General features: G+C 45.9%; 2 protein-coding genes across 5 annotated transcripts in view; one reads left to right on the forward strand and one right to left on the reverse strand.

Moving 5' to 3' along the window:
• Positions 1 to 8,492, forward strand: part of LOC311600065 (protein lifeguard 2-like) — a 29,167-nt gene extending 20,675 nt beyond the window's left edge. For both annotated transcript variants that reach the window (XM_084786321.1, XM_084786322.1), the window contains exons 9-11: positions 3,005 to 3,094; positions 5,320 to 5,367; positions 7,961 to 8,492. In XM_084786321.1, the coding sequence (XP_084642447.1) occupies positions 3,005 to 3,094; positions 5,320 to 5,367; positions 7,961 to 8,104 (282 nt within the window). In that variant the 3' untranslated portion in view covers positions 8,105 to 8,492. The remainder of the gene's footprint in view (positions 1 to 3,004; positions 3,095 to 5,319; positions 5,368 to 7,960) is intronic.
• A 9,317-nt stretch (positions 8,493 to 17,809) lies between these two features.
• The window catches only part of ANKIB1 (ankyrin repeat and IBR domain containing 1), a 95,339-nt gene continuing 86,811 nt past the window's right edge, over positions 17,810 to 26,337 (reverse strand). For 2 of the 3 annotated variants that reach the window (XM_084786062.1, XM_084786064.1), the window contains 3 exons: positions 23,364 to 23,478; positions 22,212 to 22,345; positions 17,810 to 21,902 (listed from right to left, as the gene is read on the reverse strand). In XM_084786062.1, coding sequence (XP_084642188.1) covers positions 21,162 to 21,902; positions 22,212 to 22,345; positions 23,364 to 23,478 — 990 coding nt within the window. In that variant the 3' untranslated portion in view covers positions 17,810 to 21,161. The remainder of the gene's footprint in view (positions 21,903 to 22,211; positions 22,346 to 23,363; positions 23,479 to 26,337) is intronic. The other variant, XM_084786063.1, reaches the window with a different exon arrangement.

The following is a 26,337-nucleotide window of genomic DNA, read 5'->3' on the forward strand; positions in this document are numbered from 1 at the left end:
AACCCATCTCCAGCTATACTGCTAAGTACGCCCCGCGTTCTCTGCTGGGGCCTGGTTCAAATGTGCAGCTTAAAATTCAGACTCTCACAGTTATTAGGGCCCAGAAGCGCGACTTACCCCTGCTGTAATTCCTGCCTGCTCTGTCATTTTGGTGGGATCTACCCAGGGGCCTTGTGAATGCCAGGCAAGTACTCAGCCACAGAGTCACACCCCAGCTGTGATGCCGCAGTCTCTCCAGCCCTAAGGCGCTTCCGGGATTTAGTGGGCTCCTTGCAGTGGCCCTGTCTTTCATTTATGGACACTTTGCCCCAGTGAATGATGGGCTCGTTTTAGTCAGTTTAATAAGAAAGAGGAGTATTTTCTCTATTGTTTGGTACACCTCCTAAGGACAGCATTATATACGAGCAGGATTTTAGCTTTTGTTGATGGAAAAGTAGAGGTAGAGGGATCGGCTAACACATTTAGTCACGTGGTATCACAAGTAGTGGTTTAGGGACCTGGAGGGTGGGGGGTGGGATTAGTTGGTAAGTAAACATGAGGGCCTGAGTTTGATTCCCAGCATCCATGTAAAGCTCCGGGTATGGTGGCGTGGGTTTGTAACCACAGCTCCAGCATGCTAGAGACAGGATCCCTGGAGCCTCTGGCCAGGCACCCTAGGCTAATTTTTGAGCTCCAGGTCCCAGTGGAGATCTTCAAAACATAAGGAATAGCACCTGAAGTGGACCTGTGGCCTACACACACACACACACACACACACACACACACACACACACACACACACACACACATACACACACACACATACACACACACACACACACATACACACACACATACACACACACACACACACACACACACACACACACACACACACACAGAGGTATCCCTTCCATGTGCCCCAAAGCAGAGCTTTAGTTTAACTTAGAATCAGATCAGTGTTTGTCATCATCTCAAGGATGGTCCTTAGAAGCCAGCCTCGGTGGAAACAGACACGCCTCCCTCCAGTGAGTGGGGAGGGCTGCTGATGCAGGCATATTCTCAGAGCTGTTTAATGTTTTCTAAAGGTCAGAATATTTCCCCAAAAGGCCTCTCTCACGGGTAAAGATCTGAGTGCAGGGAACAAAACATTCTGCTGAAAAGCACCTTAAATGTGATTCCAGATGTGTTTGCATTAATGACTCGGAAAGGCAGCTGAACTTGCATCCAACTAAACTGTTTGTTTTTTTCTGATGGAGTTATGTGATAGACATTTACACAATTCTCTCCCTCCACAAGGCTCCCAAGGGCTCCAGAGGAAATGTACTTATACACTGAGCCTGAGTTTTTTCATGAGCCCCAAACTGTCCCATAGAGGGGAAACTAAACAGAATGCTCACATGGTTTAAATATAATCAGATTCCGTTATCCACTCCTTTGGCCTGTAGATTCCAGATGCTCAGCCTCTTGGATTCTGCGTGGCCTTTCCTGTAAGGTGGAGGCTAGGAGTCTGATGGCCTGCATGCCTTCTGGGAGTTTTAGTGCTAGGAGAAGAGGGGCTGGTAGCAGAGACGCATTCGCCATTTGTTCTGGAGTGATAGTCTCCTGCTAGCTGTGCTTTCTGAGTGGGCTCTGTTTGGTCTCTGAAGCCAAAAGTCTGGACCCGATGTGACTCGGGGACTGAGTTTGGCCAGAGCTGCCAGGCATCCTTCTTGAATCCTCAGTGGGGCTGAAGGGGCTGCAGGTCTAAGAGGAACGTGAAGAGAATTAGTCCTGTGTGTGCTGAGGGCAGAAGGGAAAGGCAAGAAAATATCTTGCATGTTTTCATTATTTGAAAAAAAAATTCAGCCCCTTTAGGAAACACAGAAAACAAAACACCTGGGTCAGTAATCCTTAAAGGCAAAACCACACATTAATCACATTAAGACATGCCAAAATTATAAGATAATCATTAAGAATAATTTTGAAAAATTAGATTGTTTTATAAAAATATGTGTATACATATTTGAAAAAGAGACACAATTAACATAATGAAATAACTTGCTTAATTTTCCTAATATTGTCTATGTATGAGTTCTTTAAATATGAATAGTTATTATTATGCATACAAATTTATACCCTACACAATTTCTCTTTTTTATTAAATGAAACCAATCTTTCCTCTCTCCTTCCCTTCTTCCCCCTCTCTTCTCTTTCTTTCATCAGAGATTTGAGTATCTTAGATTGGCCTTGAACTTGTCCTGTAAACTTGGCCTTAAACTTCTGATCCTCCTGCCTCCACCTCTTGAGTACTGAGATTACAGGTGTCTGCCACCACATCTGGCTTTGAAGAAATTCTTATAAATATAAAAACAGAATAAATACCATGAATTCTCATGTACTCATCACCCAGTTTAAGAAAATCGTCGAGAGCCAGGTGTGGTGCCACATGCCTTTAATCCCAGCACTTGGAAGGCAGAGGCAGTTGGATTGCTGTGCATTTGAGGCTAGCCTGGTCTACAAAGTGAGTCCAGGGCAGCCAAGATAACTCAGAGAAACCCTGTCTCAAAAAAACTAAAAATCAAAAATCAAAAAACAAAAACAAAAAACATTGACAGTCACGTGTGGTGGAGCACACCTTTAATCCCAGCACTCAGGGAGGCAGAAGCAGGTGGATCGCTGGGAGTTCAAGGCCAGCACGGTCTACAAAGCGAGTCCAGGACAGTCAAGGCTACACAGAGAGACCCTGTCTTGGAAAACAAAACAAAACAAAAAACAAAACAAAGCAAAACAAAAAACAAAAAGGGAAAAGAAAAAAGAAAATCATCAACCCTTGGCTTCCATTGTTTTCCACCGCATCCTCCTCCTCCCTGAAGCAAAGCCAAGTGACAGTGACAGTTATATTGTTTATGTGGCAATTTTCAGCCCTTGGGGCTGAGGCATTTTCATCCTAAGAAATGGCCAGGACAGATTGTGCATGGGGTAGGAAGTGCATCTCTAAACATCTGAGACAATGGAGTCACATGCCCTGTTTCTGTCTTGCCAGTGGGATTTCACCTTGCTAAATGGAGTGCTGTTCGTTTTTGCCTGTGTATTACTGATCTACGGGATCATCGCACTTGTGGTGCAATCATATGTAAGTGACTGTCATTTTGGAACTTCCAAGAAGTATTCAAAATGAGGGAAGTTCTGGCCAGGTCAGCACAGGGTCCCCCAAGAAGCAGACATGGTGTCAGGGCTAAGCATGTAAGGGCTTCATTATAACTTATTGTGGCGATGGGGATTGAAGCCAAGGCCTTGAGCATGTCAGCAGGCACTCTAAAGCTACATGCCCAGTTTTCAGAAAAAATGTCTTTGAAATCAAAGACAAACGGCAGTGGATTGTACAGTCCAGCAGCTGAGTGGGGTACACTACACTCCTGTCCTGTGGTCTGAATGTGCATTTGTGTCCCTCTCAATCGCACACACGGGAGTCAGTGGAGGAGTAGCACAGACAGGAATCCAGTGTGTGAACACTGATCTATCTGAGGCAGTAGTTGTCCTTCCCCAAGAGGGTCTTGAGGGAACCCTCTGCTCAGCTGTGGACAGTGTCTTCTCCTGCACAGCCCACAGAAGCCGGCTCAGTGTCCACCCAGCTCACTCTTTAGTATCGGACGTAGGTATGCTTTTCACTGAGACATTACATTCAACCCTTACAGAACTCCTGAACAATATTTCATGTCAATCTTATAGATGGACAAATAGGTGCAGAGGACTTTAATTCACTCAGGGTCCTCAGGGAGTGAGGGGTAGAGGTGGCATGGAGGGTGGATCTGTGTGATTTTTAGGCAGTGTCCCTACCTCCATTGGTTTGTGCACAGCCTGTCTCTGGAGCAGAAATGGAGAAAGCTACATATCACGTGCCCTGTGGTGTCCATGAGTGCTATATATGGACAGAGTCCCTGCCTGGGACCTGGAACTGTATGACTACAGTTTGGAAGCATTTATATGGCCACAGATGGACTTTCTATAGGATCTTTAGACATGTGACCGGGAGTTCTGTCTGGGTCCATTTGGTTAGGTGAATAAGTGTGCTGTTACAGCCAGGGAGGTGGTATCTATATTTTACAGACAAACTCTAAGACATCACAAAGATGTACCTGCTATTTTTTGCTTTTGTTGCTTCCCTTCCTACTTTGTTTTTTGCGATGGTCACACTGTGCAGCCCTGGCTGGCATGTAGCTCACTATATAGACCAGGCTGGCTTTGAACTCATACAGACCACCCTTCTTCTGCCTCCCAGATGCTAGGATTGCAGGTGTTCACCACCTCACCCGGCACAAAGATGTGTATTCAAAGACTGAGGCTGTCCACAGCTGCTCTAGGTGTTTGCAGGGTCCCTCACGCACGGGGACAGTGTCTCTACAAGACAGATCTCTCCCCAAATCTCAGTCACCTCTCACAAGCATGCCCGAGCCGCAGTCTTCCCCACAGGTCAGCAGAAGACTGTTGTCCTAACTCCATGCACAGGACATAGGCAAGTTTGCGTCCTCTGGACTCCAAGCATCCCACATGTCCTCCTGTTGCTGGCTAAAACCACTGTGCTCCCCGATGGTGCAGAGATTTATTGTCCCCTCTCTTCACCAAGAACCTCTTCCACGGAGCCCTGCCCATCCTGCTGGGACCATTTTCTCCTCCTTGAGACTTTGTGCTGTATGTTTCTCAGGTCTTGTGTGTTATTTTATTCTCGTCCCGTGTGAGCCACGCCCTGGGTGTTCAGATATGTCCCATACTTTCTGGCCAGGCAAAATCCCAATCAGACTGGCTTGGGCAGAGGTCCTGGGAATTTCATGGGTCTGAGAAAAAGCTAGCGTACTAGCACCAGCAGTCCCACCTTTATGTCTGGGGCTGGGGTGACTAGCCACCTCTACTTGTACAGTAAAAGCCAAGAACTGCCTGTTGACAGACTGGCACATCTGTGACGGGTCTCGCCAGAGCTCCCCACCCCGTCAGCTGGTCCACTGCTTGCAGGGTGGTTTCTGAGCTCTCTCCTCATCTCAGCTAGAGAGCCTGAGATCCCTGTTTCCAGAACCACTCATGCCGCCTGCTGAGGAAGGCAGACTCTCCAGAAGGGTTGAGCAGATGTACCCACGAGTAACACATGGTCCTTGCCCTGGCCCAGGGAGTCAGAGGCACTCCCTTGGTAACTATGAAGGTCAGCATGCCCGCTGAGAGCTTCCTGGAGTTAAGTGGTGGACACTGGCGAAAGGTTCACGAAGGCGCCTATGCCCACAGGCTTGACGGTCTTCATAATGGGTCCTTATCTGAGGATAGTGCCTCGTGTGAGCACGGCCATCATTCCGTGTCTTTCTCTCTGTGTAGTGGTTGCATCTGACGTACTCGGCGCTTGGAACACTGCTCTTCTCCATGGTAAGTCCTGGTTTTCCTCTGAGCTGAAGACCGTGGTGTATATATGCCCTCCCAGGCCCTGTGCTGGGCAGCAGAGCCAGCCGTTTCCCTAGAAACACTCCAACGACAACTCACTCGGCACAGCTGGTGGCCTTTCCAACCCAGGAAAGCTGGCACGGAAGCTCAGGGGGAGACTGCTTGCCCAGCAGCACAGACACCAAGTGTAATAACAGAAACAAGGAAAGAGTTAATGTTTGAGAAGAGAAGGGGGAGTGAGGAAGCCTCAGGGCTTTTTGTCACAGGAGAGGCTTCATTTGCTCCGGGCAGGCTCTCATCTCCCTATAGCAGGCACTGCAGAGAGGGCTGGCAGAGGCTGCCACTGATGCTCTGGGACCCTGGCTTTCTATTTAGGCCCATTCCTTGCTGTCTCATCTTTGCAGTTATCTTAGGGGGTTTAAAAGTAACACATGTGGGTATTTTGAAATTCAAACAACCCAGTGAACTGCAAAAGGAAAGGTGAAAACTCCTTCTCCCCATTGCTTGGACGTAAACACCCATAGCAGCACCTAGGAGCCTGCTGGAGTTTCTTTACGCCTCACACCATGACCTCCTACACGGAGGTAGCCACCCAGTATGAAATATTTTGCTTGACAATAATGGCCTCTGGGCATTAGTAGAAATGGGTCAGATTCATTCTTAATAAGGCCTGTGTGTTTTTCTGCCTTGTGGTTTTTATCAACATTTCTTACAGCATTAAAAAAAAGTTGTGTGTAGTGCTGTGGATGAAACCTAGGGCCTTTTACATGTCAAGCAAGGCTTCCCTTACTGAGCTAGACTGGTCAGGGGTTGAAAGTTCCTTGGAGCTATTAAAGAAAAGTGTGTGTGCTGGTGTGCATGCATGGAGGCAGAGGAGGACACCACGTGCCCCGCTCCATCCCTCTCCCAGGCTCTCTCACTGAACTTAGACCTACGCTTGACATCTCTGGGCTCACAGGTACACTGTGGCCAGGCTTGGCTTTGTTGTTGTTGTTGCTGCTGTTTTTTGTTATTCTTGTTGTTGTTGCTGTTTTAACATGGTTCTGGGGATTTGATTTTATGCCCTTGTGCTTTGGCAGCAAGTCCTGGTACCCACTGAGGCTTCTCAGACGTCAAGGGAAAAAAAGTAAAGACAAGGTCTCACTATGTAGCACTGGCTGGCCTGAAACTTGCTATGCAAACCGGGTTGGCCTCAAGCTCACAGGTCTGCCTGCTTCTGCCTGAGTGCTGAGATTAAGGGCGTGTGCCACATGCCTGGCAAGGAAAAAAATTATTGTAAAAACTTTTGACCATATTGAGACATTGAAAAGCTAACCAGGCCCAAGTAGTATCACCAGAAGACCCACAGCCTCTTCCTCCCCGTCACTCTCTGTGTCATTGTGTGAGAACCGTGAAGAAACCATGCATGAAATTGTGTGTGTGTGTGTGTGTGTGTGTGTGTGTGTGTGTGTGTTGGTTTTCTCACCTCTTCTGTTATCTAGGAGCTGACTTGTGCCATTTGCCTCCCTTTTCTCCTGGGAGCTCAGCCTATGCAGGTCTGCCTTGGGTTTCCTTTAGGCACAGTTCATTTACATATATATATGCACACATATATAAGCACAGTTCATATATATATATATATATATATATATATATATATATATATATATATATATATATATATTTAAAGCTCCAATGTGTGTATGTCCTGCCAGTGCTGGTGTGTCTGGTGGGACTGGCAATGAACTCTGAGTCTAGCCTGCAGCCAGGAGGCTCAGCCAGTTGCCCTCTTTTCCAGGTCTCCACCTTGCACCAGGCGTGAGGGGGAGAGAGGGCTCTGACTTTTCATGTCGTTATTTAGGACTTGGTAGTTTTGCCTATTGCAGCTGATCCAAAATGTGCCATGAGGGGATCATCTAACCATTCAGGAGCACCCTCTTACCCACTTTCTGTCTCAGGCCTAGGGATGGCAAGGCTTGTTATCACCCGAGTTCTCTGAGACTGGGAAGCATCTTTGGTTTGCTCCAGCAAGGGCATGAGGGAAGCCATGGATACAGGACACCTTGTAGTGACATGCCCACCTTGTCCATCTGGTCCACATCATTGGCAAAAGGCACAAAGGCTTTTGGATTTGAAAAGCAGAAGATGTTTACAGGCTTGGTATTGTGGGCTTAAGGAGGATGAGGTCCTTTCTGTCACAGAGTGCAAACTCGGATGCCTTCATCAGTGACTGAGCCGCAGCCGACCTCCTACATCTTTTCCCTTCTTCCTGTCTTCATTTCTGCCCCTTTCTCCCCTCCATTCCCCCCACTTTTGAGATAGAGTTTCATGTAGTCTAGGCTAACCTCTAACTTATGTAGTTGATGATGACCTTGAACGTCTGACCTTCCTGCCTCTACCTCCGGAGTGCTAGAACTGTAGGCACGAACTACCAGGTCATTTGTGTGGTACTGGGCTTCATGTGAGTGCCCTACCAACTCAGCTATACCCTCAACCCGCTACATTTTTCTAAACGATAAACTAACTTTCCTCAGAGCACTTTGGGCACTTACTTGGTACATACATGCAATCTGTATAGACAGTTGTTCCTTCTCTTCAGTACCTGGTGATGGACGTGCAGATGATGGTTGGGGGGCGCTACCATTATGAGGTAGACCCTGAAGAGTACATATTTGCTGCTCTGAACATCTACGTGGACATCATCAACATTTTCGTTTTCATTTTGGATCTTCTTGGACGATAGCTGATGGCCAAGGCTGGCTGAGTTTCAGAAGAGAAAAGGTGGGACGCCTGTGGAGTGTTGTCAGGCCCCGGCATGCAGCGGTGGCCACTCAGAGGTCCTTTCAGTAGTTGTCTGTCTGTCGTCTGTCTGTCTGTGTCTGTCTATGTCAAAAGAAGCTAAGAATTCAGTAGACGGTAGCTGTTGCTGTTATATTTTTATTTCCCTTGTCACATGGCAAAACTTTCTTTTTCATATGGAAAATTTCAGATGCCTAGAAATTCAGAAAATGAGCACCCTAATCACATACTGACAAACATTTAGAAGGTTCCCATTGCTTTGCTGAAGTTTTCTGGGTATAATTTAAAGCTGTAAACATCACCTGTGCATAAATAAAGCTGGTTGTAGAAAACCCCAAATATGTACCTTTCTCTTCATTTGGACACTCTGTGGGGATATTTTGGCACGTGGCGTTTTTTCTTAAACAGGAGAACAAACCCAAAAATTCATTCTTTCTCCCACTTTCCATAGCCAGATTGGATAGAATGTTTTCTATCAGGTCGGGAGGTGAGAGACCCAGGACAGAGTGGCACCTGCATGCCACCAATCAACCTGTACCTCTGTGCGTGACTCAGGGACCATCGCTGAGTGTCTGAGCCAACTGGCCTACTTGGAAGCCTTATAATATTTTAAACGTCTTTTTTAATTGTGATAAAACATATATGTAAAGTTTCTGTGTATGGTTAAGTCATGGTGCTATATTAATGTGAATCCAATCTCTATTCTGTCTGTCTGTCTATCTATCTATCTATCTATCTATCTATCTATCTATCTATCTATCTATCTATCTAAGCTCGTCCAATAATAGATGTCCACAAACTGAAGGCCCAAGAATCCAGTAGTTTTTCATTCCACATGTCTGGATGTCTCATCTGGTTTTCAGAATATATCAGAATCCTGAAGAAGTTGGCTGTAATTTTTGCCAAGGAAAGATGGACTTACCAGTAAGATCAAGCTGGCAAAGAGGGACAGCTTCCTTCTTCCAGGGCCTTTACATAGGCTGCTAGCTGAAGGTGTGGCCCAGATTAAAGGTGGATCACCCCACCCCAAAAGATTTGGGTTAAAGGTATAGCTTCCCACTTCAAGAGGTCCAGATTAAAAGTGGCTCTTCTCACTTCAAATGATCTAATTCAGAAAAAAAAAAATCTCTCACAAGTGTGCTCAGCCAGCTGAGCTTTAGCAAATTCTAGAGAAAGTTAAGTTCACAACCAAGAATAGTTGTCAAAAGTCCACCCCCTGTGGGCTTGACACACAACCATATCTCCATATGTCATACTTAATTTCCAAATGGAAACAATAGCCAGGTTGTGATTCCAACTAACATAATACAACTATCCTTGAGTAATTGCAAAAGCATTATATATTTAACCAGGTCATAATTATGCCTAACATGATACAACCACAACCACAAACATACATTTTAGAATGGATGCCTTCATTTGTTATCTCAAAACTTAATTACTGGGGCTGGAGAGATGGCTCAGTGGTTAAGAGCATTGACAGCTCTTCCAGAGGACCTGGGTTCAATTCCCAGCACCCACATGGCAGCTCATATCTGTCTGTAACTCCAATTCCAGGGCATCTGGCACCCTCAGACACAGGCAAAACCCCAAAGCAGGTAATATAACAATAATTTAAAAGTGTAACCATTGATTCTCTCCCTCCTTCCCCCTCCCTCCACCTCTCTCTCTTACACACACACACACACACACACACACACACACACACACATACACACACACACAGTTTTTTCTGAGATACGGTTTCTCTGTGTAGCCTTGGCAGTCCTGGACCTTGCTTTGTAGACCAGGCTGGCCTTGAACTCACAGATATTCACCTGCCTCTGCCTCCCAAATGCTGGGATTAAAGATGTGTGCCACTACTGCCTGGCCATTGATATTCTCTCAATTGATGTTACATCATATGATAAAAAAAAATCACAAATATCTGTACAAACACAATCGTAACAAAATATGACAGAAAGATGCCTGTCAGTTATAGCCCTCGTGTCTGCAGCTGGTCACGTGGCCTTAGCTGGGATTTATAACCTCCCTCCTCCGCGCTACTCACTGAGTATTTTCTTCACCCTCAGCAAGCATTTCAGCAAGTCGGGTCTCTTTTGCTGGAGGAGGGACCATACCTTCATTCCTGAGGGCCTGTGCCCTTTGGCATCCTGCCAAATCAGAGGACATGGTAGGACCAAGAGACACCCCAAAGGACACCTTGCACCCCAGACATAACCTTTGTTACCTCAGTGTAGAGAAGGAATCCAATTTCCCCACAGTAACCTGCAGCCATCGCCCCTCCTAGCCCTGCTACTCTTAGCCTGTTGGCTTAAGGGCATCAGACGCCCAGTGTGGCTAGGGGGAAGTCGGAGCTTCCAGTTCAGTGAGATGTTTGCTGTGTCTCCGGGCAGGAGTGCTCCCCACTCTAAAAGGCAGCAGAATTTCAGGTCACAGGAACAAGAAGCAAAACCCTTCCTAGTGGGTCACTAGGGGTGACAGGGATGTCACTACCCATCCCCCTTTCCATGCCTCGTTTCCTGGACCTGTGGATCCTGGCTACGGGACAAAACGTATCACATATCGGATGCTGAATCAAAGTATACACCATTCTTCAGGCTACTGCCATCTAATTGGTGCTGTAACTGTGTCCTCTCAAGATCATGTGACCTATCAGGTTGGCTGCTTCGGGATGGTGGGGATGAAGTGGTGGGTCAGATAACACCCAGCTCATCACAGACAGCTCACGTAGCATGGTAACTTAGTGTCTAACTATCAAATGTTCGGTTTCCACTAAGGCCCAATAGCAGCAGGCTAAGAACTGCTCTTCAAAGGGAAAATAGTAGTCTTTAGGTGATGCTCCCAAATCCTAAAAGCCTCTTCTACAGTTCAGCAATAGGGGCTTGCCAAAGGCCCAGCCAGGATCTCTTAGCTGTCAGTGGCACCTAGGGCATCATCAGGTTTTTTGGACCATATGGTCCAAGTGGTAGAGTATAATTGCCCACACTTACTTACTGGGCCACGTTACGTGATATGGCTGGTCAAGGAATTACATCTCAGCTCAGGATGGAGAGTGCACAGCAAGAGTAGGCTGTGATCATTTTTATACCCTTATCCAAAACAGAATATAGTGGCAATTGCTAAGATCAAAACACTTGCAGTTGCCAGGATGCAATGACGTTTGCAAGATATTACAGGGTCCACGAGATTAATGTTTAAGACTAGCTGTCCAGTCAAGCTTCCATGCTTCCTTGGTTTCTAAAGGGACATACAGAGAAACACAGAGCAGGGCGAGTGCTCCATTGCCTGAGGGAGTGTGTTGGTCTCTCAGGAACTGAAAGGCACAGTGTGTCCCAGGAGCCAGGGACTCTAACCTGAAAAATCTATGATGCACGCTTTTCAAGGCAGTGAGGCCAGGCCAATTCCATGGTTTCCTGCAGTAGAGCAGCCTGCACAGCAATTGGACCTGTTGAAGAGCCTTCTCCTGCCCCAGGCCCCACATAAAGCTAGCAGCTTTCTGCGTCACTTGGCATATGGGCAGGAGTCACACACACACACACACACACACACACACACACACACACACACACACACACACGAGGGATATTCTGCCTTCAGAGTCCAAATAGGCCCACTAAACACTGCTTTTCTTGGTGGTGGGAGGGGCCAGGTGCAACCTAAGAAGGAACGGTCTCTGCGGGCCCCACACCACTGGACCCTTAAGAATTTCACTGAGGCAGAAGGCCCTTGAATTTTGGTTGGATTTATTTCCCATCCTCTGATGTGCTACCAGTGAGTTCAAAGTGGCTGCTATCGCCTGCTCACTTGGTCCAATCATCGTAATGGCCTCAATATAGGGCACCAATGTGATAAGTTTGTGGAAGAAACAGATGATCAAGATCCCTTCTAAGTTATGATGCAGAGCTGGAAAGTTAATATAGCCTGGAGGTGAAACTGTAAAGGTACAGTGCTGGACCTTTCAACTAAAATCAAATTGTTTCTGACGGTCCTTATGGATGGGTACCAAGAAAAAGGCATTTGATAGGTCAATAGCTGCATACCATGTACTAGGAGATGTGTTAATCTGCTCAAGTAAGGAGCAGATTATCTGGTATAGCAGCTGCAGTAGGAGTCACTACCTGATTGAGCTTTTGATAGTTGACTAACAATCCCCACAATCCATCTGTCTTCTGCACTGGCCACAGAGGAGAGTTAAAGGACAATGTGGTGGGGACCACCATCCTGCGTCTTTCCAGTCCTTGACAGTGGCACTAATTTCAGAAATTCCTCCAGGGATGTGACACTGTTTTTGGTTCACTGTTTTCCTTCACAGGGGCAACTCTAAAGGCTTCCATTTAGTTTTTCCAACCACAGGTCAGGGAACCAATGTGAGAATTATGTCGCTTTCTAAGGCTGTCCCTCCCAATTGCACATTCTGGGACTGGGGAAATGATCACTGGATGAGTTCAGGGACTCACTAGACCTATTGTGAGTCAGACTTCAGCCATTAATCATTCATTCCATTAATCACCTGGCCGCCACCAGCCGCTACTTTAACTGGAGGGCCACAATGTTTCTTGGGGGTCTTCCTGGAACTAGTGTCAATTCTGAGTCAGTATCCAACAGTCCCCAGAAAGTCGGATTGTTTCCTTTCCGTCAGTGTACATCACCCTTGTAAAAGGCCTGTGGGTCCCTCTGTGGGAAAGACCGAAGTGTGCCTAACAGTAAAACTCTCACGTATTTTATCTTGGTCCTTTCTCAGGGAAACCTGGCCATCCTTCATTTAAAGGATTCCATCTGAAAACTGGCTCGTCTTGAACTTGGTTCATGGGCTGAGCTTTTTTGTGTGTTTGAGATTTTTTCTGCTTATACAAAACAAAAATGCAGTAGGCTTTTTTCATGCCTAGAAACACCAAAGCTGCATACAAGTCAAGCCACCATAAAAACCTCTCTGCCTGTGCTGCCAGTGGTTAGACTAGTGAGTTGCAACCCCGTTGGGGGGGGGGGGGTCAAAGAACCCTTTCACGGGTCACCTAAGGCCATCAGAAAACACATTTCCGGTGGCCTTAGGAGCTGAGACACTGCTTCTCTGTCTCCAGGTGGGTCCGCCCACCTGCTGATACCCCCATATATATGAGTACCCAGAACTGAATTAAAGGGTTACAACACTGGGAAGGTTGAGAGCCAGTGGGTTTGGCCATCGTGGACATCACTTTGTCTGTCCTGCCCATTCCAGTACCTACAATCACCTCGCCTTTTGTGCCTCCTGGCCCCTGCTAGTTGGGGGCCCAATTAAACCTGTGGTATTTAATTCATCCACTGCTTAGCGGTGTCTCCAACACTAAGGTGTGGCACAAGGAAAAGGGCAACAACAAAGCACTTCAGGTGTGTTGGTGCTGCTCTCACTGTTATAGGATTAGTGAAGGGCCTTCCTATTGTGGGGGGTTAGGTTTTACACACTGTACCCGCAAGCATTGCCATTTCTCTGAGCCCTAAGATCCTTTCATGAACACGAAGCCAAGGGATAGCAGGCATCTCCTCTAGCAGGCCATCTTTTGACATATGCTTCTGCCAACCACTCAAACTTTTGACACCATTAAAAAAAACCCAACAACTGTGTGAGCTTCCATATTAAACCTGGAATCTCCACTCAGAGGACCCTTATCAAGTAATTAAACCTGTTCCAGGTTATGTTACTTCTGCCATTATCCTACACCAAATCATTCCCACACGTATTCCCAGACTTCTGCTTGAATGAATCAGCAAAGTCATTAAGCTCTTTTATAGGGTAGCACACTCTATTGGACTACGATGTCCAACTCCTCTGTAGGAACCTGCTCTGCCCTAAGTCTGGCTATAGATCTAGAGGCAGCTATTGTGGGCACTGAGGGCCAACAGCATTGTCAGAGAAAGTCACTGCTGGTTTGGCAGGCAAAGGATTACTTTTCTCAGTCAAAGGTGGAAAAGGCAATATTTCAGGGGGCCGGGGGTGGGAGTACATCTTCTGCTGAGGATGGAGAGGCTACTTCCTTGGGTGATATAAACCTTGAGAACCTGAGGGTTCAATGTTCTCAGCCTCAACAAGGTCCCATTATTAAACAACTAATGTCCTTATTTTAACGGCCAACAACCTCAGGCTGGGACTTGGATTTTCGTCTCAATTCAGCCAGGGTTTCAGTTTGATTTTCTGCAACTTGGGCCCCGTGGCTGCTGAAGCGAAGATTCTCTCTTCCAGGGCACAATTCTCACAATTGGTGACTGAGGATAACCAAATGCATATGTCTGCTTAAGTTTGTAAAAAACAGTTCAACTGTTGCCGGCATCAGGCAGGACCAGTTGGTCTGGGAGCAGGTGCCTGGGTGGGCAGTTTGTACTTACTGGAAGGAGAAAAGTCTGGCAGTCATGTGCATCAGGCATGCATGTGGTGCACATACACATGCAGTCCAAACACATATACATACAAAAATAAAAATAGAAACAAGAACAACAGGAACTCTCACAGGTTTATCCTTGGATGAAGAGCTACATACAGGCTGCTGAGAGAGGAGAATCGTTCTCCTCCAGGGATGAGTCCCCAGTGGGTTATCCAACCCCAAGCAGTCAGCTCTAAACACATCTACAAGTAACACTAAATGGACTCAGTTGTCTTATATATACATATATGTGCAGTTAAGAATAATTACAGTCATGAATTTGAGAGGAGTTGGGAGGTACAAGGGAGAAGTTGGACAGGGTGGAATAGAAATGACATAAATTCAATACTCACCTATAAAATTCCAACAACAACAACAACAACAACAACAACAACAACAACAACAACAAATCAGTGTATTTAGAAGCTACACCCACAGGGGTGATGCTGGACTAGGAACAGGTCTTCTGGTTCTGACTCAGCCTGTCCAAAGTACTGGGGTTTCTACAGGGGTCTAGTACATCTGTTTCTGTTGCAACACCAGGGAGGGGACTGTGGGGACAGGCAGAGGGACAATTTACATGTGCTAATGTTAGTTCTCTATAGGTGGAAGCCCCGGATTGAGAGACTGGCAGTTGTGAAACTCATGTAGGCCAGCACACAAATTCAATTATACATTCAGACCTGGAGGCCACGTTACCGGGGATCGTGGACGTCACTCACTTGGTACCTTTTGCTTCCCTTCTCCATTCCAGAACAACATGTCCATGTCAGGAGCTCAGGCTGCCTGTCAGCTACAGGGAGGAGCAGAACACAAGTGCCAGGTCACACTGTCCCTCCCCCGAGAGGGTGGAGATCCTGTGTGGGAAGAGGCTAGCCTCAGGGAGGAAGCAAGGCGGCCCTTCCTCCTGCAGCCCTTGCTCCAGGCCTGCTGCACACTGACCGCTGCTCACTGGCTGTAGGGCGAGGGAGAATTAGCCCTCACCATCGTCTTGTCTGTCTAGCCAGTAACCTTAAGGATAGGCAACAGCCCTGCCGGTCTGCTCTAAGTGTACTATGTTCTTCACGCTGAGGGGTTCTCAGATGCAGCACCTGTGACAGATATGATCCAGGCCCATGTGTTAGCCCCGTGGGCCTGCAAGGACAGAGGGCAAAAAGGTGCCTGTGTGCATCCTGCAGGCTGAGCCCCTTGCCTCTAACCCCAGTCTACTGTCTTGCCAGCATGACTGAGACTGGGACAGTGTAACTAGCTTGTGAGGACAAAATGAAGTCTTAGACCCGAGAGTTTTTGACAGTGAAGGATAGTGAAGGTTTTCTGGAAGAGAAAGGAAGGAAACTCGTGGGATTCCAGGGTCCCCACCTATTAATGAATACAGGCTGAGCTAACGTTTAGAGCAGTGGTTCTCAACCTGTGGGTTGCGACCACTTTGGGGACTGCCTAAGATCATGAGCAAACACTTATTTCTGAGGGTTGTAGGAACTAGGACGCTGCTCCTTGAAGTGTCTCCAGGCGGGCCTGCCCACACGCAGATCCGTCCACATACCTGGAACCGTACTAAGGGGTCGCAGCACTAGGAAGGTTGAGAACCACTGGGTTAGAGGCTTCGCTACCAGAGGAAAGACTGAAATGAGTGTCCAGATGACACATTGACTGTTACTCTGGAGTGGGCAGGCAGAGAACGGGAGCATCTATTTATGGCCCACAGCAGCTCTGTGGCTCTAGCTGAAAGACAGTGTAGGCCTGGCTGCTGAGTCACAGAGTGACTGAGCCGAGAGTAGTAAGAACCTTCATCTCCAATTGAGAGCTTTGCATGTACTAAAAACATTGAAAGGTCCTTTGCAACAGGCAGTCACTGCATTGCTCAAGTGCAACATCGAACACCAAGTTCTGCCTGAAGGTGTGGGGCAAGCACTGCCACGGCACGGAGCTTAGAGGCAAGCAGCACAGTGCTGCCTGCAAAAGGCAACAGCTCCTGATAGCCATGTCCATGGCAGAAAGCTCCAGGGCAGGGGTCTCTGATGCTGAGACCACAGCCACAGAGAGCAGCGGTCAGTGCAGCAGGCCTAGAGCAAGGGCTGCAGGAGGAAGGGCCGCCTTGCTTCCTCCCTGAGGCTAGCCTCTTCTTCCACCCAGGATCTCCACCCTCTTGGGGGAGGGACAGTGTGACCTGGCACTCGTGTGCTGCTCCTCCCTGTAGCTGACAGGCAGCCTGAGCTCCTGACATGGACATGTTGTTCTGGAATGGAGAAGGGAAGCGAAAGGTACCAAGTGAGTGACGTCCACGATCCCGGGTAATGTGGCCTCCAGGTCTGAACGTAGAACACAGCAGTGTTAAACACACAGATGTGCAGGAGTACAAGGTGCCCAAAATGAGTTTCTTCCTCCTATTATCTTCTGTGTTGTTCTGTTTGCTCTTGTGTGTTTTTAAGCCGGCGTCTCACGCAGGGCAGGTTCCTTGCAAGCCGTGCCCAGTGGGATGTGGGACTTGGAGATGCAAAAGCCTGAGTAAGAACACTGCCACGCTAGTTCCAAAGACTGAAGAACAATTCTTCCCAAAGTTTGTCAGATACCTTGTCGATTATGAACAGAATTGAGTGAATACCACAAGAGACTTTTCTGGTCCATCCTTCTTTATTAATTGTTGCAGGGCCTGGTCCCCAGTATGGAAGACAAGAGAAAACAAACTGGAAAACTGCCTGCTCCGAAAATAACTAACAAAAGACAATATAGGTGAGAACCACTTACAGCGTTCTAGAAACTTTACCTACTGGCTCTGATGAGGCTATAGGAATGAACAAGGTAACAGTAGCTAAAGAGAAGATGCAATAATTATGGCCCAGCCAGATGCTGAGACAAAAGGAGGCTCTAAGAACTGAGCGCAGGAACAGCCTTTTCCTATGCAGGTATGTCAGCCCCACTCTTATGGTACAATTCCTGCCGTGGTTCAACGTTATTAGGTTCCAAGGCTTCCCTCTTTGGAGACTAACTGTAATAGTTTTTAAATGACTGAACTTCAGTAAGTCTCAGGTTTAATTGCTAAGAGGTCAGGCAACAGGTTATCTAAAAAGAGTACAATGAAACCAGTGGCTGCAGTCAATGACACTGAAGGAGGGACTTGGCAAGTGGACAATGGAAGCTGTTCCAGACCCACACACTGAAAGACAGCTACAATGGCAGAAGACTCAGAGGCAGAGCCTGTGGAGCACCAGCGGGAGGCCTGGCTCTGTGTGCTCACCAGAAGGCAGAGAGTGAGGTGGTGAGAAGCGTGATATTTTATTCATACGGCATACATTTCTTCCTCCAATTTCACAAAACAAATCTTGAAGTTCTATATTACTTTTTCTCTGCATTTCAATTAGATTTCAAGGAAATCATAACATTTTCTTCATAAAGCTAATGAAATTAAAATGAGCACTAAATTCACAATTTTAATACATTGTCATAAAATGAAATCAGATTTAGCTAATTTCATAATTTTAATACATTGTCATAAAATGAAATCAGATTTATCTTTGGGGTATACAACATTCAGCAATGGACTACTATAAAAATATTAGGCACTAATCAATTACATGATAGAACCAAATTAATACCATCATATTGGAGGATATTTAATATAAAGCAAAATTTGCTTCTAATTAGTTTTAAATGACGTTTATAATTTAATGAGACAAAATGGAAATAGTTTAAGTAATAAATGTTTAATCAAAGAATTTTACATATTATTAACAGCATTCATTTGGCCAAACATCTACAGGTCTGTAGAATCCTGCTGTATATAAAGTGGGAATGTATCAAGTATAGACTATGAAAGTGCAAATAACAAGTCAAGGTTAGATTAACTTTTTTTTACATATTATAAAATAAACTCGTTTACAAAATAGGCTTTGCCAAACTTTATTACTGAATTGGAAAGTCAATGACTATGTTGTCTTAAAATATGTACCAAGGAAATACAAACTGGATAGCAATAGTTTTCTACACTCAGAAGCCCAGCACACCACAACAGGCACTGCACAGGGCAAGGGAGCAGGAGCCCAGCACACATGGGCTTTCATAGACACCCCTTCTTTCCCTAGGGCACCCCTCCTCTCCATAGGCACCCCTTCTTTCCCTAGGGCACCCCTCCTCTCCACAGGCACCCCTTCTTTCCCTAGGGCACCCCTCCTCTCCATAGGCACCCCTTCTTTCCCTAGGGCACCCCTCCTCTCCACAGGCACCCCTCCTCTCCACAGGCACCCCTTCTTTCCCTAGGGCACCCCTCCTCTCCACAGGCACCCCTCCTTTCCCTAGGGCACCCCTCCTCTCCACAGGCACCCCTCCTTTCCCTAGGGCACCCCTCCTCTCCACAGGCACCCCTTCTTTCCCTAGGGCACCCCTCCTCTCCACAGGCACCCCTTCTTTCCCTAGGGCACCCCTCCTCTCCACAGGCACCCCTCCTTTCCCTAGGGCACCCCTCCTCTCCACAGGCACCCCTCCTTTCCCTAGGGCACCCCTCCTCTCCACAGGCACCCCTTCTTTCCCTAGGGCACCCCTCCTCTCCACAGGCACCCCTTCTTTCCCTAGGGCACCCCTCCTCTCCACAGGCACCCTTCTTTCCCTAGGGCACCCCTCCTCTCCACAGGCACCCCTTCTTTCCCTAGGGCACCCCTCCTCTCCACAGGCACCCCTTCTTTCCCTAGGGCACCCCTCCTCTCCACAGGCACCCCTTCTTTCCTCACCATGGCATGCAAGCCACCTCTAGGGATGCAAGTGCTTTCTACTGGAAAAGTTACAGCCTGGTCTAGAAACTTTATGGTGTTCATATTTTTTAATCCAAATAAAAAAATCCTTTAATGGACTATTTCAGTTTAACATACAGTAATACACTGTAGACAAAGTTAGCATCTCCCTCCACTAACTTTAATAGGGATTCATATCAATGTTGTGATAACTGGAGACAAAAACTATTAGGGACTCTTAATATCCATGAGCAATTATCAATTAAATACTCAAGTACAATGTCTTGGCCATATGAAGTCAAAGTATATTTGAAAAAGAGGTAATGAAAACAATAACTGTGGATCTCAATATTAGAGACCATCTTTTTCCTGGCTTAGGGCTTCCCTGTACAAACTTGGTATAGAAATTTTGGTTTCTGGTAACAATGTGGCAAAGCACTACATGGAGTGCCCCTTGTATCTATTTTGTGTATGTTATGCTAGCTTTAATTATATAAGTAAAAGAGCCATTCCAACAGTTTACTCTAGCTTTAATTACACACTGTACCATTGTATCTTAATTACAACTAAGACCAGTATTTCTTCACAGTAGGACACTGATTACTAGGAGGTTGAGTTTTTCATACTAAACAGCACAGCAGGTGAGCATTGCGCAAGAGGACAAACAGCAGCACCTGCTATCTAGGCAAACCAACTGAGCACTTAGTTGTCATAGTTGCTGTAAACGCAAGGCCATGGGTGGTTTCATGGAGGTCTTCGCAATTCATAGCATAGTTACTTCAGAAGAGACATTGAAATTTGAATTACTGACTTACTTAACTGGCAACTATCCATTTAGGTTAGGCAAAGGCACGGTAACATGTTGCGTAGGATGTTGTATTGATTTTTTAAATAACTGTGGGATTTACTGTAACTCATGAAAACTCCAGTTTTTCTATGTTATAAAACACCATTAAAAGTAATTGCACCCGTTAGTGATTAGAATGCACTGTAAGACTGTGAAAACAAAGAGCTATGATCGCACTTCCAATAAAGTGTCTCTTAAATACAGCACCGCTGTTGCTAATCAACTGTATTTTAATATTAAAATAAACTGTTTTAACAGCAGCATTAGCTTTAGTTTACTTAAGCTATAGGCTACATTTATTTAAATGCAGTCTCCATGGCAACAAAGGCCCATTTAATTCTGTAATGTCATTGCTACCGAGTGGCACCTTTTACTCCCGAGAACGCTGACACTGCCCTGGAGCACACTAGGATGCTGCACATCTAAATGCCTTGTTAGTCAGCGCACGAGTCAGAGTTTGGCACAATTGGACTGTGAATAGACGTGAGAAGGAATCTTTGATTCATGGGAAAAAGAAAACACTCACACTGGTAGATGCAGCACTACAAGCAGCACGGACACCTCAGCGCACACTGGACAACAAGGGGAAGGAGGCTCCTGGAGAGGACACCGAGGACACACCTTGTCAGAACTGTCCGGCCCAACTGCTACAATAAAGAGAACTTTTCACTTTTTTAAAAAAGAGGAAAGCCATCTAGAGATTAAAGAGTAAGTTTTTGATTTGAACGGTCAACGTAGTCCTGCCAACTCCAGGCTAGACAGAGCACTGCACTCCCTCAGAATGAGGCTGTCAACCCATTCATTCCATTGTGTTTTCTCCTGCTCTTTGTCACTAAAAAAGGGATAAACACAAAAGAAATTCCTTGTAAGGTTAAAATCGACACTGCAGCTACCGTCTGTGGGAACTCCTTCGCAGTCAATCCTAGCGTCAGTGGTTTATAACTGAGTTCAGATTAAGTGCGTCAAAGTCTCTATAAAGCGTATGCCGCCTAGCAGAGCCCCGTACTGTGATTCACCCGGAGAGCAAATGTGTGCATTTCATACTAAATGTACTTGCTCGAGCCAGTCACTTGAGGTCTGAGGGGTTTGACTGGCAGCATCTGACCCGTCCCCTCTGCTGACTGCCTCATCATGACTGTCACCAGCTTGAGACAACTCTTCCCTGGCCAGAATAGTCTCTTCCAGAGGATTGCCTTCCATCTGGGTCGTCCCACCTTCACAGGCACCAGCGTCCCTGGACACTGAGTCTTCTGGCGGCAGCAGTCCCGCGTCCCTCACACCTTCTGACCCATCCCTGACCCTGGGAAGCTGAGGCTCAGCACTAGCTTCTGTGGCTGCTGCTGGAGGGATCAGGGCGATACTCTGAGGGTTCATGTCATGAAACCAAGCCATAATATTGCCAAGAAGATTGTCACTGGCACTGGGGTCCTGGCCCGCTGAGTCAAGGTCACTGGAAGAAGGACAGAAATCACTTCTTGTCTCACTGAGGGGGTGAGAACTCAAACTGTCAGTTGAAAATGGGTCACTGTCTGCTCCTAGTCTCATGAGGCTGTCCCCAAGCTCCAGCAGCTCAGAGCTGCTCAGTGTACCCCGAGGACTATCTGTGCTCCTGGGTACGGAGTCCAGCCGCGAAGGTAAAGAAGTGCCTATGGCTCCCAGCGATGCTTCGTTACTAAGGAAGTCTCTGGCTTCTTCGTCAATGGCCAGCCCGGACTCTTGCAGTGACAGTTGTATGGCAAGAAGTATATTGGGATCATCTTCATCCAAGGAGCTTAGAGCCTGAGGCAACAGAAAGTAAGGACACTTGAAAATGTGACTAAAGGACACATTTACCAGCCTTCCTTTAGCAGATAATACTATTTCTACTTCTACAAGTTACCGGACATATTTAAATCTTACCATTTTCTCCTTGCCTTTGCTAAAAGGGGAAAATACACCTAACATAAACCTGAAATTCAAAACCCTTTTTGTACCATCGTTGAAATAAAACTTCTACCACAGAAGAACAGGAAACCAGTAAGAGGAAGCCCAGGAATCCACTAAACAGAGGAGTAGCAAAAGCAGGCGCCAGGCTGCCAGCAGGCCTACCTGAAGAGAGTCCTGGTTTGCAGAGCGACTGGCAGGGCTGTAGTCACGCAGGGAAGAGCTGTGCAGCACACTCATAGACGCAGAGCTGACCACGGACGCGCCAGGCCTGCGGCTGCTGCCACCCTCCGGTGTATCTGTGTGAAAGCAAGTGGCACCACACAATTCTGTTTGTTGTCGCCATACACCTACAAACTAGTAGGCTTTCCTTCAGTTCCTGTGAAAACTCAGCCTCACGGTCACCCCCGCCTCCTCGCCTGCAATTTCAGCAGGTCTGTGTGGTGGCAAGCAGTAACAACACCTAGTGTCACCATCCTCTCCATCTGCTTGCAGCCTCTACAGCTTCATTGATGCAGGCTCTACTGTCCATTCCTTCTTCCTAGGTCACTATAAATGTCAGTGTTTCTGTCTTCAGATATCATAAAATTAAAGGGTCTGGAACTACACTAGCCTCAAGAATCAATCTACAGTCCAAATAATATTATAGTCTAGGTGTGTTTAATGAAAAATTTAACATTTACAAGTCAAAGATTAAAATAATTCTGTTTTTAAGAATGCTTCACGGAGAGCCGGGTGGTGGTGGCGCACACCTTTAATCCCAGCACTTGGGAGGCAGAGGCAGAAAGATCTCTGTGAGCTCAAGGTCAGCCTGGTCTACAGAGCTTTGTCCCAGAAAAAAAAGAAAGAAAGGAAGGAAGGAAGGAAGAAAGGAAGGAAGAAAGAAAGGAAGGAAGGAAGGAAGGAAGGAAGGAAGGAGAAAGCAAGCTTTAGGCCCTAACCCCTCGAGGCACTAGAATCTTTTATTCATTGCTTTCTCCCCTGAAGGACGCAGAGGAAAGAGTTCCAGCCTGACCTCACAGTCTGAGTGCGCACAGAGCTTTATGGGCACCGTCTACCTTGACAGTCACTTTAATCTAAGGGAACTGAAGACCGAGCTGCTCAGTGCCTTGACTGAGTTACACAGCAGCGATGGCTGCAGTAAGCCTAGGGCATTCCTACTTCAGCTATTCATGCCCTAGTTTTCTTTATCCTGTGACAGTAGAGGCATCTCCACGTCTATGGTGAACCCAAATTACAAACACTGACAACAGCCAGTTTAAAACACAATTTAAGAGATTAAGAGACCAGATGATACCCACAGCCCCAGGAGCTCACCAAAGGTGCTTTCACTTGGTTCTTCTGGGTCTGTAGGGTTACTGAGCAGGCTGTGCACGTCTCCTCGACGGCGCTGCTGTCTGTGCCTCCTCCGATACTGAAATTCAGCATATTCCTGCATAAACCAAAGGTTATAAAATACAGGAGAGCATGCAAATCGTAAAAAAAAAAAAAAAAAAAAAAATGCAAATAAAACAAAAAACACACTTTTCTCAGGAGAAAAAAATGTGTGATTTTATACTCATACTATAAAATCATTTGCTTTAGAAAAGGAAACTTCAAATTTAGCCAAGCCAAGGAAATAAAAAAGGCGGAAAGCAAAATACAAAATCTCTAGTTGTCATAGGTATTTCTACTAGGAATCCAGAGCTGGATGTAACTGCTATTTCAAGGGCTGTATTATCTAAAATTACCATTGATGGCGTTAGGCTTGGTGGGTGTGGGTAGTTTTTAAAGAAGTATGGGTGGGGAGAAAGAGAAGGGGGGACAGTGGCAGAAACAATGGCAGGAAACCCAGGTGATGGAGACACTGTTCAGTGCTTGCCAGACAACTGAGCTGTCGTTGTGACCACTACATCTGCATCAACTCACAAGTCACAAGGCTAGCTGAAAAGAAGTATGTTACATGCTGGCTTTCAAATGCATTGCTGAGTTCCCCTTTCTCATTAGCCACGTCCAGCCTTAAGGCAACAAAGGGAGTATTTACTATAGCATTTGGAAGAAGACAGACTTAAACGTGTGTCCATATATTTGCAGTAACAGTTTGTAGTAGATTTGTTACTACCAAAGGCTATAGTCTGAGAGTATCTGCTAGAGATTTCAGGAACAGGGAAGTGAGAGTCAAAGAGCCCAGATGTGTGGCAGCAGCCTTCTGAGATCACTGTTGAGTCTCCAGGGCCAACCGTGAAGATCCTCGGGCTTAGGGTTATCCTGGTTACTTTAGAGTATTCGATGTACTAGGAGTGTAAGAAATACATATTATAAAACTCCTATACTTTATTCATCTCACTAAATCTATCTATCTTATCTATCTTTATCAATCCAATCTTGTCTGTCTGTCTATCCATCCTAACCTAACCTATCTGTGTGGCTGGAAACTGAACCCAGCGACTTGGGCCTGCTAAGCAAACACTCTACCACTGAGCTATATTCCTCGCCCATTCTTAAATGTATCTAAACTCCATCTGTATATGTTAGACAGCTGATGCGTGAAGTGGCCTCGTGGATCATTCAGGCTCTCTAACATTTTCCCTGCGCTGGGGCACCATTTCCTTTTTTCCTGGAGATCTATGCACACACACTTGCAATTTGAGAAAGGTAACTTGTTCTATTTCTAACTATTTTCACAGAAAACCCTGAGTGGGCAAGGGTAGGAGGGTGGTGGTGGTGCGCGTCTTTAATCCCAGCACTTAGGAGGTAGAAGCAGGTAGATCTCTGTGAGTTCAAGGCCAGCCTGGTCTGCAGAGTGATTCCAGGATGGCCAAGGCTACACAGAGCATCGCTGTCTCAAAAAACAAAACAAAAAACCAAAACAACAACAACGAAAACCCTGAGTGGCATTCTGACATGATGCAACAATTTTAGAATTAATTTTTTTTTTTATTAAAAAAAAAAAGGTCTGGAAATTGCCAAGGAATTCTCAGATTTTTCAAGTGAGCATATGAAAAGACAAGGTGCTTCAAATGGTGTGAGAATATTAAGGTCAAGGGAAGATGAAGAAAACAACACAAAACCAAACCTGTGAGGTTCACAGGCATTTTCTGTTCTAAGATTATGTTCTTTGCATTAGGCCTATTGCTTTCAAAGCAACATGAAACAAATTTTATGGCTGTCACAGATTCAGCCAATCAATTTAAGGAGATTATGACAAAATTAACTTCAGTGAAAAAAATGTAAACTCAACCTTAAAATCTACGGAGTTTGGTAACATGTAACAAACATCATGTCATTTCCTATACTCTATACTAAGGCAAAAAGCTAATTTTAAAATATTTAATGGTGTTACTTGATATGGCAAATCATACAGATTTGGAAAGCTTCAATCAAATTACACTAATTTGCCCAACACTTTAAAAAGCAAATTATTTTTGTCAAATATCTGTTTTGAAGCAAGAGCCTTACTAGGTCATCCTAACTGGTCTTAACTTTGCTGTGTAGCCCAGGCTGACCCATCTAGTGAGCCCTTGGCTGTGCTTTCCTAGTGCTGCATCACTGGTGTGTGTTACTAGGCACACAACTATACAAGTAACAAGTCCAAAGACTTCAGGACTCCTAAGGTCCCTGTCAAAATCAGAAATTCCAAGATCTCTGTGTAGGCACTGTGGCGCATGCCTTTAATCCTAGCACTCGGGAGGTAGAGGCAGGCAGATCTCTGTGAGCTGGAGCCCAACCTGGTCTACAGAGTGAGTTCCAGGATAGCCAGGGCTGCACAGAGAAACCCTGTCTGGAAACCCCCATTCCCACACACAAAATAAAGCTTATCAATAAAAACCAAGCAGAGTCTGGGAGCCTCAAAGGCAGAAGAAGGCAAGAAAACATTTCTGCACAGACACCATTCCTGTGATGCTTTCCATGTTGGCAAATGATGACAAGTAATTCACCTCAGATTGTGGCAGTAACCTCAAGAAACTGTTTGTTTAGATTTTTAGTATGTTTAGACTAAAAAAAATTAAAACTATACATTTCTAATAAGTTGAACTTATATCTTTATTAACAAACTAGAAGACATGTTCTACAGATTTATGCTGTAAATTTGACTAAATTCTATTTAGTAGTTAATAGCAGTGAAAGGGGAATGAATACGCTATTAGACTCAAATATAAGAGAGAGCTGAACAAGGCTCCGCCATGGCATCTCTGCTACAGAGGAAAGAGAAGGCACCACTGATCTCAGAGGGTTTAGGAAAGACGTGGGTGCAAAGGCAAGCAAGGGCTGCATGAAGAAAAAAACGCAAACATAACCCAAACCAGAAAAA

Source organism: Acomys minous (assembly GCF_964271855.1).
Source record: "Acomys minous genome assembly, chromosome: 6".
Classification (NCBI taxonomy): domain Eukaryota; kingdom Metazoa; phylum Chordata; class Mammalia; order Rodentia; family Muridae; genus Acomys; species Acomys minous.